The sequence below is a fragment of the Ceratotherium simum genome, chromosome 25, assembly GCF_057802395.1.
Source record: "Ceratotherium simum simum isolate JZ-2026a chromosome 25, ASM5780239v1, whole genome shotgun sequence".
NCBI lineage: Eukaryota > Metazoa > Chordata > Mammalia > Perissodactyla > Rhinocerotidae > Ceratotherium > Ceratotherium simum.
In genome coordinates this window covers 24,272,073-24,284,920 of record NC_141924.1, presented here as the reverse complement: position 1 = coordinate 24,284,920, position 12,848 = coordinate 24,272,073, and the positions used below count along the sequence as shown (strand labels likewise).

The 12,848-nt window shown below is 40.4% G+C and overlaps 1 protein-coding gene across 3 annotated transcripts in view; it reads left to right on the top strand.

The window, feature by feature from the left end:
* The first annotated feature begins 28 nt into the window (after positions 1-28).
* The window catches only part of APAF1 (apoptotic peptidase activating factor 1), an 80,670-nt gene continuing 67,850 nt past the window's right edge, over positions 29-12,848 (top strand). For 2 of the 3 annotated variants that reach the window (XR_015556381.1, XM_087449063.1), the window contains exons 1-4: positions 29-564; positions 2,838-3,016; positions 3,686-3,875; positions 4,917-5,114. Coding sequence is in view for 2 of the 3 variants with exons in the window: in XM_087449063.1 (XP_087305189.1) it covers positions 2,879-3,016; positions 3,686-3,875; positions 4,917-5,114 (526 nt within the window). In the remaining variant the exon portion in view is untranslated. The remainder of the gene's footprint in view (positions 565-2,837; positions 3,017-3,685; positions 3,876-4,916; positions 5,115-12,848) is intronic. The other variant, XM_087449062.1, reaches the window with a different exon arrangement.

Sequence of the window (12,848 nt, the reverse complement as noted above, 5' to 3'; positions counted from 1 at the left end):
CGCGCGCTGTCCGGGCTGGGCGGGCCCGGCGGGGTTTGACTGCTCCGCGGTTCTGAGACGGAGAGGCGACGGTATTAAGTGGACGCGGGTGCTCTATTCCTGGGCCGAAGGAGGGAGGGAGCAGGCGGTGAGGAAGTCTGGGCCGACAGCACACCGCGAGGACTTGGAAGTCGCCGCGGCAGCGTCCCGACTGGCCGGGGTGCAGCTGCGGCCGGAGTGAAGGAGCGACAACCCGAGTGGCCCTCCTCTCTTTGTGTCGGGGGTGGGGTCCACCGAGAAGGCAGCCCTCGGGCCGGGCCGCATCTCGGCGCGCCGGGAGTGTGTGGTCAGCCCAGGGAGGTGACGCCTACCTCCACCGGCCGGAGGTCTCCGGGGGTCTTCAGGCGCCCGGGACGGCGGAGGCCCGGGTGCAGCCCCTGTGAGGCCCGGATTTGTCCCGGGGCTGCGCCCCGAGCCCTGTATTCTCTTTCGGAAGCCCCGATGCCTTTTCCTCCCCAAACTTGGTTTCTCAGTCTGTCTCCGAAGGCCTGCTCTTGCCAGTAAGACCCTGGTGCGGAGGTTTGGGTAAGTTTGCGCCTTGCTTTTCTCCCCGAGCTGGTTGCTTTAGAGGTTCAATAGCCGATTTCAGGGACTCAATTCTGGGACAAAGTGTAATTGATAACCATCCTACTCCTGTACCAGGAAGAGAAATTATCTAAGGAGGAAGTAGTCAACTATTACGGTTTTCCCGGATGAAATTGCCCTTCCTTTCCATTTTACAATGAAGAGTTTTGACTTCCCATTTTGGTGTGCTTGCGAAAGGTGGGACACTGAGAATTTGTTCAGAATATTTGTGCAGAGTTTAAAAACGTGCTGAAAATTTACGTATTTAGTTTTAATAGGGCTAGGTCAAGTTGGAAATTAGTTTCAGATTGTCAAAATGTCTATTTTCTTAGCTATTGGACATAGACTACAAAATTCATTTTTGTTTCGTCAAATCGAGTGTTATTAAAAATTAAGGGATATTTTATGTTTAAATTGAGAGCATAAAAACGTTATTAACATTTAAAAAGTACGATAGCTTTGATTCTAATCATAAATTTTTCTTTTATCAATCAGTATCATGCCAGTACTGGGCGTTTTGTGAACCTTGATAAGCATAGGCAAATGCTCTACTTCCTTATGTTTTCAAGTGCCTTGGTGGCACTTAAAAAATATATAGTTATCATTGAAGCTTAATGATTATTGCTCCTCTTCTGTGCAATCTAAAATTACTTGTGGTTATCTCTATTTTTTCACTTAGGACATCACATTCTGATTATCTCTTTATATTTCTCTCCCACTAGATTGTGAATTCCTTCGGGGATATGATTTAATCTTCTCTGTAGACTCAGGACCTGGCATGTAGGAGGGGCTTAAATGTTTATTGAATGAATAAATTTTTTTTGTGTGTGAGGAAGGTTAGCCCTGAGCTAACATCTGATGCGAATCCTCCTCTTTTTGCTGAGGAAGATGGGCCTGGGCTAACATCCGTGCCCATCTTCCTCTACTTTATATGGGACGCTGCCACAGCATGGCTTGACAAGTGGTGCGTTGGTGCGCGCCCGGGATCCTAACCTGCGAACCCCGGGCTGCCAAAGCGGGGGGTTTGAACTTAACCACTATGCCACCGGGCTGGTCCCTGAATGAATAAATTAATAAACACATTTAGACACTCACTATAATACATTGGATAGAGTTCTGTTAATATTTCTAAAACTTGCAAACATTCTGATCTACGTCTTATACCAATGGGAAAATTTGCACTATAATAAAGTTGGTAGAAGCTTAGCGTATTATACTATAAAGAATATTGTTCTTTCTTTGTGTCCTCTTTGTTCAAGAAATGACATCAGAGGGTATTTTCTGTTGCTTTGTCATACTTAGCAGCTCAGCTGAAACATTAACGGAGTGAGCATGTGAGAAATGTGTTTACCACTGAAGACCTAGCACTGACTCCCACCTTGAGCGAGAACTAATGCTCAATACCAACAATGCTCTATTTAGTCTTATATTGGATAAAGAAAACAAGAAGTTTCTAAGCATTAGGACTTCAGTATGGCCGCCGTTTAAAAATCTTAACTTAAAAGAAGTTTTTTTATTGTAAAAATGATGATGTGTATTGAAAAAAATTAAGACAATGTAGAAAAGTACGAAAAAGAAAGAGGGAAAAAAAACCCAAATCTTGCCTCTTGGAAGTAACCCAAACCTTTTGTTGAACAAACTTCTAGACATCTCCCTATGTTTTATATGATACCAACACATATTTTGTGCTATATATGGGATCTTATTTCTAATTTTTTGTCAGCAGTGTCTCATAGCATCTTTCCATGTCAGTACATGGAGATGTGTCTTATCATTTTAAATGGCTGTGTAATATTCCATTTTATTTACATACTCTAATTTTTTAAATCCATACTCAGAATGATGGCCATTTAGGTTGTTTTCATCTTTTTTTCTCACCTAAACACACTCTGTTAACTCTTTTTGTGCATATTTTTGCATACAAATGTGAATGTCTCCTTGAGATAAATTCCTAGAAGTGGGGTTTCTGGGTTAAAGAGAATGCTTACTTTAAACACTTCTGTATTTTATCATATGGCCTTCCAGAAAAGTTGCATCCATTTAGTACTCTCCTCAAGTAGTGCCTAAAAATACCTATTTTCTCACATCTTTGAAAGCATTTTGTTTTGTCCATTTAAAAAAAATCTTTGCAAAAAAAAAATCTTATTTTCTCTACATTTCTTGATTATCAGTGAGGTTACACGTCTTTTCATATCTTTATTGTCCTGACAAATATTTTGATGTTTTGCCTGTAGCTCATGGTTGACAGCTCAGAGAGAGAAAAATTTGAAGGAGGATGGATGCAAAAGCTCGAAATTGTTTGCTTCAACATAGAGAAGCCCTGGAAAAGGACATTAAAACCTCCTACATCATGGATCACATGATTAGTGATGGAGTTTTAACAGTATTGGAGGAGGAAAAAGTGAAAAATGAGGTAAAGCCCTCTGAGGCAGTCTATGCTTTCTTTTTTTTTTAATTTAATTTTTTTAAGTTAAATTGTGCAAATTTGCACATTCATTTTACTTGTTTTTTTTTTTTGAGGAAGATTGGCCCTGAGCTAACATCTGTTGCCAATCTTCCTCTTTTTCTTTTTTCTCCCCAAAGCCCCAGTATGTAGTTGTATGTCATACTTGTAGAGTTGTAGCTCTTCTATGTGAGATGGTGCGTCAGCATGGCTTGATGGGTGGTGAGTAGGTCCATGCCCAAGATCCGAACTGGTGCATCCCAGGCTGCCGAAGCGGAACGCACAAACTCAACCACTACGCCACTGGGCTGGCCTCTAATCTTCCTCTTTTTGCTTAAGGAAGATTGTCGCTGAGCTAACATCTGTGCCAGTCTTCCTCTACTTTGTATGTGGGATGCTGCCACAACATGACTTGATGAGTGGTGTGTAGGTCCGCACCCAGGATCTGAACCTGTGAACCCTGGGCCGCCGAAGTGGAGCGCGTGAACGTAACCACTACACCACTGGGCTGGCCCCTCTCTGCTTTCTTAAAAATTTTTAGAATTTATTTCAGAACTTGTGCTGGTCTCCACTAATTTATGTTGCAAACATATTCTTTGTAGTATACTAAACTGCTTTTTATTTATTTATTTTTTTCAGCCCACTCGACAACAAAAAGCAGCTATGTTAATTAAACTGATACTTAAAAAAGATAATTATTCCTACATATCATTCTACAAGGCTCTACTACACGAAGGGTATAAAGATCTTGCTGCCCGTCTCCATGGTGGCATTCCTGTTATCTCTTCTTCCAATGGCAAAGATTCAGTTGGTGGAATAACTTCATATGGTTTGTACCCATGGTACCTTCTATCACAGTGGCTACCTTGCCGCAGCGTTGTCTTATTGTAGATGGAGTCTGCTGAAGAGACTGATTAGTTCATTGAAAAATGCATGTGAAAAAATTATAGTTATGTTTTCCAATTTAAATATTTTTATTTGCATCTCTGTTTACTCCCACATTTTCTTCTTGCGCAGTGAACTCTACTGCTGAGGTAATAATATACATACCCTAATTTTTAGAGATAATAAGACAATTTATAGGCCTTTATTTAAGTTCTCCAGTTCTGTGTTCATCGAGTTCAAGCATAGGAGAGAGTAGGAATCTATAGAAATCTATGTTCTTGAAAGGGATTCCCTATTCTTCCCTTTACACTCTCCTTCCTCAAAAAAAAGAGGAAGATTGGCAACAGATGTTACCTCAGCGCCAATCTTCCTCAAAAAAAAAAAATGTTGAATGTGCAAATTTGCACAATTTACTTAAAAAAATTAAGTTAAATTAAAAAAAAAAGAGCATAGGGCCGGCTCCGTGGCTTAGCGGTTAAGTGCGCGCGCTCTGATGCTGGCGGCCCGGGTTCGGATCCCGGGCACGCCCCAAGGCACCACTTCTCCGTCCAACGCGAGGCCGAGTCCCACGTACAGCAACTAGAATGATGTGAACCTATGACATACAACTGTCTACTGGGGCTTTGGGGGGAAAAAAATGAATAAATAAAATCTTTAAAAAAAAAAAAAAAAAGAGCATAGACTGCCCAGTTTTCAATATGAGAAAAAGGAGATTGGAGAGTCAGGGAGGGATAGAGTGAGTAAGGGCAGATATAGATGGAGATTTCCATTGTCTGTAGTCACCTTGAAAGGTATATGTTTGCTTTTGTTCAAGGTGTTCTGAGAAATCAGAAATTTGAAGTTAATATGCTAGCCACATTTTTGTATTTCTCTTGGAAATTTTGAGGCTAAGGCCTCAGCCTTGCTCTCTCTGGTTTTTGTGGTATTACTTGTGTAACCATTTCACAGTTCAGTTCATTCATGCTTGTTGTGTTTTGAATTTCAGTCAAGACAGTCCTGTGTGAAGGTGGAGTACCACAGAGGCCGGTTGTTTTTGTTACTAGGAAGAAGCTGGTGAATGCGATTCAGCAGAAGCTCTTCAAACTGGGTGGTGAACCTGGATGGGTCACCATATATGGAATGGCAGGTTGTGGGAAGTCTGTGTTAGCTGCAGAAGCTGTCCGAGATCACTCCTTCTTAGAAGGTAAGTTTTGATTACTGTGTGTTGCTGGCTAAGGAGATATTCTTTAGGTATTGTATTAGTTTCCCGTTGCTGCTGTAACAAATTACCAAGAATTTGGTGGCTTAAAGCAACGAAAAATTTATCTTATAGTTCTGGAGGTCAGAAGTCCACAATAGTTCTTACTGGGCTAAAATCAAGCAGGGCTGAATTCCTTCTGAAGGCTCTAGGGAGACTTCTTTTCCTTGTATTTTCCAGCTTCTAGAGGTGGCCTTCATTCCTTGACCATGGTTCCTCCTCCATTTTAAAGCTGGCACTGCATAGCATCTTTAAATCTTTCTCTCTCTGATCTTTGCTTCTATCATCACATCTCCTTCTCTGACTCTGACGTTCTTGCGTCCCTTTTGTAAGGGCCTTGAGATTACATTGGGCCCCCTGGATAATCCCATCTCAAAATCCTTATTTAATTGCAGGGGGCTGGCCCTGTGGCTTAGTGGTTAAGTGGGCGAGCTCCGCTACTGGCAGCCCGGGTTCGGATCCTGGGCGCGCACCCACACGCCGCTTGTTTGGTCATGCTGAGGCCGCGTCCCACATACAGCAACTAGAAGGATGTGCAACTATGACACGCAACTATCTACTGGGGCTTTGTAGGGAAGAAGGGAAAAACAAAAAAAGGAGGAGGATTGGCAATAGATGATAGCTCAGGGCCGTTCTTCCTCAGCAAAAAGAGGAGGATTGGCATGGATATTAGCTCAGGGCTGATCTTCCTCACACACACACACAAAATCCTTATTTAATTCTATCTGCAAAGTCCCTTTTGCCAAGTAAGGTAACATGTTTACAAGTTCTGTGGAATAGGATGTGAACATCCTTGGGGGGCCATTATTCTACCTACCACAGGCGTGATTAAATTTGAAATTTATTTTTTACCTAGCCTATCACAATGGGGCTTGCTTAGCCAGGCCAGTAAATTCATTTTTTATCAGATGGCACTTATTATCACTGGAATGAAGCTGGTTTCCTTGTGTCTTAACAATTGAGGGGATTGTGGGGTTGGAAAAGGATCTTGAAAGGCTGTCCAGCTTATGTCCCTGCCTTTGAGGCAGTACTAGACGTATACCTTCCTGTCAGGTGAGTGTCTCTTTTGGCGTAGAGTGCTGTAGGGAAGGAGATTCTTGGAAACTCAGTTCCATTAATGACTCTCCCAGTGGGTGATTCTCCCATGTATTTGGCATCCTGTATTAAACTTTTAATTCCATTTCTGTAATTAATTCTATCAGTCGCTTATCTTTAAAAATAAAAATCTTTAGTAATTTATCTCTTATCTGTAAGTCCCAAAATAAAGAAAAATTGGGGGTTGACTATACCAACCAGTGGGGTTTTGCAGGTAGGCTTTATAGATTTGTTTGACATCTGGTGATTGACTTTTCTTGCTTCAGATATTCATGTATTCAGTAAATGTTTGAGAGCCTACTATGGAGCTTGGCACTGTTTTGGGCACTGGGGATCCAAAAAGAAGGCACAGTCTGTGCATCTGAGGAATTTACTCACAGTCTAGTCGGGGAGACAGACATGTAAACACATTATGATATATGTGATAAATTGAACAGTAAAAACAAGTATCAGGTACAAAGTTAGAACAAAGGAAGGAAGTGTTATCTCTCTGGGGGAGGAGGATGGACACGACAGGCTTCCTGAATGAGATGACATTTTAGCTAGAGTTTGGAGAAAGAATAGAAGTTTGCCAGGTGGACTAGGTAGAGATGGGAGGGTAGGGTAGGTGGGAAGGGTATTGGGTAGTTACTGGAATGGGGAAGGGCAGACTGTGTAGAAGAGAGTTTAGGACATTTGGCAGGTATACTGCTGATCTTAATGAGTCTGGTACGTTCTCAGGGTATTCATCAGGAAGTTATATAGCTCCCTCAGTCTTGGGTTGCCTCCATTCATTAGTGAGTTCTAAGGGAATTTAAAGACGATTCCTGACTTCTAGTTGTTAATAACTTTTTTCATTTACAATACATTAATCAGTTAAGACAGTTTATGATGAGATGACAAAATGAATGGAATAAATAGTAAGACTCTAAGAGATTTAGAAAGATGGAGGCTAGGGCACATTTGTACACATCTGGCTTTAGTTTATACTTCACAGCCTTTGTCAGCAGCATTGATCATGCTCTTGTCGGAAGCATGTCCCATTCCTAAACCCTAGTTTTTCCCCTTTGTCATTATAAAGAAATTTCCTGGGGCTCAGCTCCATGCAAATCTCAGGGCCAAGGGTTTATTTTTACTATTGATTTTTTTCTTCTACTGCAAAGTTGATGACCAAGGATATTTCAAGATAAAATTGGTTTAAGTTCCTTTAGTGTGAAGGAATGACTTTTCCTTTCAATATGATGAATTTCCATACAATGTATGTATTTTTGTTGGTTTGTTAGTGCCATAAAGTTGATTCTGACTCCTTGTGCCCCTATGTACAGTGCAGTGGAACCCTGCCCGGTCTTTTTGTGCCATCCTCTCACCTTCTGGTGCTATATTAGACAATGCTCCATTGCTATTCCTAAGGTTTTCATGGCCAATTTTTTTGGAAGAGAGTGGCCAGGTCTTTCTTCCTAGTATCTCTTAGTCTGGAAGTCCACTGAAAGCGTCCAACATGAGTGACCCTGCTGGTATTTGAAATACAAGTGGCAGAGCTTTCAGCATCACAGCAACCTGCAGCCACCACAGTATGACAACCGACAGCCAGGTGGTGTGGTTCCCTGACTGGGAAACAAATCCAGGCCATGGCAGTGAGAGCGCTGAATCTTAACCACCAGACTACCAACACTGTATGTTTATAATATACTCATTTATAGAGTTAAAAATGTGCCCCTCAACTCAATTTAAATCTCACTAGATTATTGGGCTGAATTTTTAATTTTAGGGGTTAAAATTGACCAGCAATTTATGGAATTAATTATGCAGGAATCATATAAATTGTGGTCTCAGAATAGATTTTAACCATTTTGAGAAAATGTCAGAGATACTAGCAGTTGTTCAGTGAATAGTAAGCTTAATTTATATCCCTCATATACTTTTTTGAAGTCTGACGTATAGTCATGAGCCGCATAATGACATTTCTGTCAACAACGGACCGCATATACAATGGTGGTTTCATAAGATAGTACTGTATAGGCTAGGTGTGTAGTAGGCTATGCCTTCTAGGGTTGTATAAGTTCATTCTATGATGTTCGCACAATGATGCAATGGCCTAATGATGCATTTCTTAGAAGGTATCCCCATCATTAAAGCAATGCATGACTATACAGAGGATTGAGTTGATCGTTTTCTTTAGTTTACAGCTGATTATCTTATTAGGTCTGTATAAGACTTAGCTTCTTGCTGTTTTTATTTATTTATTTTTTAAAAGTTCCATTCTCATTTCCTTTCCACTCCTCTAAGAAAAAAAACACTTCTCCTGTGTGTTTCTTCTACACAACTACAACACTACTTCATTTCTGACACCAGATGTGTGAGTTTTCCACACATCCAGCAATCTTCAACACCAGCTGGGTGCCCTATGATTTAACTCAATTCTGACACTCTCTACCTGGCAATAGCATCACATCCCACGGGTTAAGAGTTTAGTCCCACAAGACTGCCCCCACTTTCAGATGCCAATTACAAGTCCAGGGTGTTACCTGTGCTTCTGACCAAATGGCCATAGGTTGGAGGTTCCCTCTCCTTGGGTTTGGTTAATTTGCTAGAATGGATCACAGAACTCAGGAAAACATTGTACTTACTAGATTACTGGTTTATTATAAAAGGATATGACTCAGGAACAGCCAGATAGAAGGGATGCATAGGGCAGGGAATGTGGGAAGGGGCGCAGAGCTTCCATGCCCTCTCTGGGTGTGCCATGCTCCCCGTATCTCCATGTGTTCACCAACTCAGAAGCTCTCTGAACCCTGCCCTTTTGGATTTTTATGGAGGTTTCATTACGTATGCATGATTAATTAAATCATTGGCCATTGGTGATTGAACTCAATCTCCAGCCTCTCTCCCCTCCTTGGAGGTCTGGGGAATGGGGATGAAAGTTCCAACCCTCTGATCATTTGGATGGTTCTTCTGGCAACCAGCCCCCACCCTTAGGTTATCTAGGGGCTTTCCAAAAATCACTTCATTAACATAAACTCAGGTGTGGTGGAAAGAGACTTGTTATATGAATAACATAAGATACCCATTTCACTTTTTATAGACCTGGAGCTATTTCAGGAATTGGGAACAAAACTAAATATTATAACAAAAGATGCCCCTATGGCTCTTACATGGGAAATTACAAGGGTTTTAGAGCTGTGTGCCAGGAACAGCGCCGAAGACCAAATATATGTTTAATCAGAAGATCACACCTCTCCATAGGCAATTCTTCTAATGTATTTAATGTATATTCTTTGCAAATGTATGTGCAGTGTATGTTTTCTTGTAAAATGTTTGTATGCAGATATTTTAAATTTGTGTAAATGTTATACGTTCATTATTTTATTGTTTCTTATCTCTCTTGACACTATGTTTTTAAGATTTGTCCTTGTTGCTGTGTATATATCTTACTTGTTACACCTGATTGCTACCTTTCATGGGGTGTACCCAACACATTTTTTAGTCTATTCTCCTAGTAAATAGATATATAGATTGTCTCCAACTCTTTGCTTCCCCAGCAAAGCTGGGTTGAACTTTTACAGAAGTGAGAATTTCTTGAGTGTATGTATCTAGGAGCAGAATCAATAAATTACAGAATATATGAATATCAAATTTGATTTCCCTCCCATCTCTGCATTCCTACTAGTAGCGCGTGAGGGCTCTTATATCTTCACTTCCCTAGTGACACTGGGTATCATTCAGCTTGATAATTTTTGCCAGGCCAACAGGTGTAAATGTTATTTTTTTATTTTTTATTTTTTTGCTGAGGAAGAGTGACCCTGAGCTAGCGTCTGCTGCCAGTCTTCCTCTATTTTGTTATGTGGGTCACCACCACAGCGTAGCTGCTGATGAGTGGTATAGGTCCATGCCCGGGAACAGAACCCAGGCTGCCGAAGGGGAGCGCGCCAAACTTAACCACAAGGCCATGGGGCTGGCCCCAAAAGTGATATTTTTTTAGTTTGCAGTTCTTTGATAACTTGAGTTTGGTCATTCTTGATAAACTTTTTAGCCTTTTGGGGTTCCTTGTTTATAAATTTTGTTGATATCATTTGTCTGTTTTTCCATTGAGATTTCCATCTTTTTCTTGTTGCTTTTTAGGAGTTTCATGTATATTTTAGCCATTAGGCCTTGTTGGTTTGAGACTTTGTAAATACCTTCTCCTTATTTATCATCTGTATTAACTTTGTTCTGGATGTCCTTAATAGAAATCTTTAATTCTGATATAGTCAAATAATCAGTTTCTTTGCTGTCTAATTCAGGCTTCCTAAACTTTGCTTGAGTAGTCCTCTTACAGTCTCAACATTCGTATTTAGCTCTTTAATCTGTTTGGAGTCTGCTTTTGTATATCCACTAGTTCAAGAGTAGATACTTTTCCTAAATTTTAATCTCTGGAGTTTACTTCCGTTCTAAAATATAGGAACGTTGGATTTTTTGCCTTTTAATTGTAGTACAAAACCGTTTTTTCTTTTGAAAGTGTAGATAACTGTAAGGGTTACAAACTTTATTAAAACTGTGGTTCCTAATCAGAAAGAGGAAATTAAGAAAACAATCCTATTTACAATTGCATCAAAAAGAATAAAATACCTAGGAATAAATTTAACCAAGGAGGTGAAACACCTATACTCTGAAAACTAAGAAGACATTGATGAAAGAAATTGAAGGTGACAAATAAATGGAAAGATATACCGTGCTCATGGATTGGAAGAATTAATGTTATTAAAATGTCCATATTACCCAAAACAATCTACAGATTCAATGCAATCCCTACCAAAATACCAATGGCATTTTTTTTTTTTTGTGAGGAAGATCAGCCCTGAGCTAACATCCATGCTAATCCTCCTCTTTTTGCTGAGGAAGACTGGCTCTGAGCTAACATCTATTGCCAATCCTCCTCCTTTTTTTTTTTTTTTTCCTTCCCCAAAGTCCCGGTAGATAGCTGTATGTCATAGTTGCACATCCTTCTAGTTGCTGTATGTGGGACGTGGCCTCAGCATGGCTGGAGAAGCGGTGCGTCCGTGCGCGCCCGGGATCCAAACCCGGGCCACCAGTAGCGGAGCGCGCGCACTTAACCGCTAAGCCACAGGGCCGGCCCCCAATGGCATTTTTCACAGACCTAAAACAAAGAATCCTAAAATTTGTATAGAACCACAAAAGACCTCGAATAGCCAAAGCAATCTTGAGAAAGAAGAACAAAGCTGGGAGGTATCACGCTCCCTGATTTCACACTGTACTACAAAGCTATAGTAATCAAAACAGTATAGTACTGGTACGAAAACGGACACATAGATCACTGGAACAGAATAGAGAGCTTGGAAGTAAACCCATACTTATATAGTCAATTAATCTACAACGAAGGAGGGAAGAATATACAATAGGGAAAAGATAGTCTCTTCAATAAAAGGTGTTGGAAAGACTGGACAGCTACGTGCAAAAGAATGAAACTGGACGGCTATCTTATACCATATACAAAAATAAATTCAAAATGGATTATAGACCTGAAACCATAAAATTCCTAGAAGAAAACGTAGGCAGTCAACTCTTTGGTATTTGTCTTAGTGATATATTTTTGGACCAATCTCCTTAGGCAAGGGCAACAAAAGCAAAAATAAACAAATGGGACTGCATCAAACTAAGAAGCTTTTGCACAACGAACAAAATTATCAGCAAAACGAAAAGGCAACCTACTGAATGGGAGAAGACATTTGCAAATCATACATCTGTTAATATCCAAAGTATATAAAGAACTTAACACAACTTGATATCAAAAAAACAACCCAATTAAAAATGGGCAGAGACATTTTTCCAAAGACATTCAGATGGCCAACAGGCACATGAAAAGATACTCAGTCATCACTAATCATCAGAGAAATGCAAATCAAAACCACAAGGAGATATCACTTTGTACCTGTCAGAATGGAAGTTATCAAAAAGATAAGAGATAACAAGTGTTGGCGAGGATATGGAGGAAAGGGAGCCCTTATATACTGTTCGTGGGAATGTAAATTGGTGCAGCCACTATGGAAAACAGTATAGATGTTCCTCAAAAATTGAAAAAAGGGGCCGGCCTGGTGGTGTAGTGGTTAAGTTCTCAAGTTCCACTTCGGCAGCCCGGGGGTTCGCCGGTTTGGATCCTGGGCTTGGACCTACTCACCACTCGTCAAGCCATGCTGAGGTAGTGTCCCACATAGAAGAGCTACAACTCTACAGCTGTGATACACAACTATGTACTGGGGCTTTGGGGAGAAAAAAGAAAAAAGAGGAAGATTGGCAACAGATGTTAGTGCAGGGCCAATCTTCCTAAAAATAAAGTGAAATAAAATAAAATAACTTAAAAAATATAATAAATAACAAAAGAACTGCCATATGATCCAGCAGTTCCGCTTCTGGGTATTTATCTGAAGAAAATGAAAGTACTAATTTGAAAAGCTATCTGCACCCCTATGTTCATTGTAGCGTTATTTACAGTAGCCAAGATATGGAAGCAACCTAAGTGTTTATCAACAGATGAATGGATAAAGAACATGTGGTATATATATACAATGGAGTGTTAACCATAAAAAAGAATGAAATCTTGCCATTTGCAAC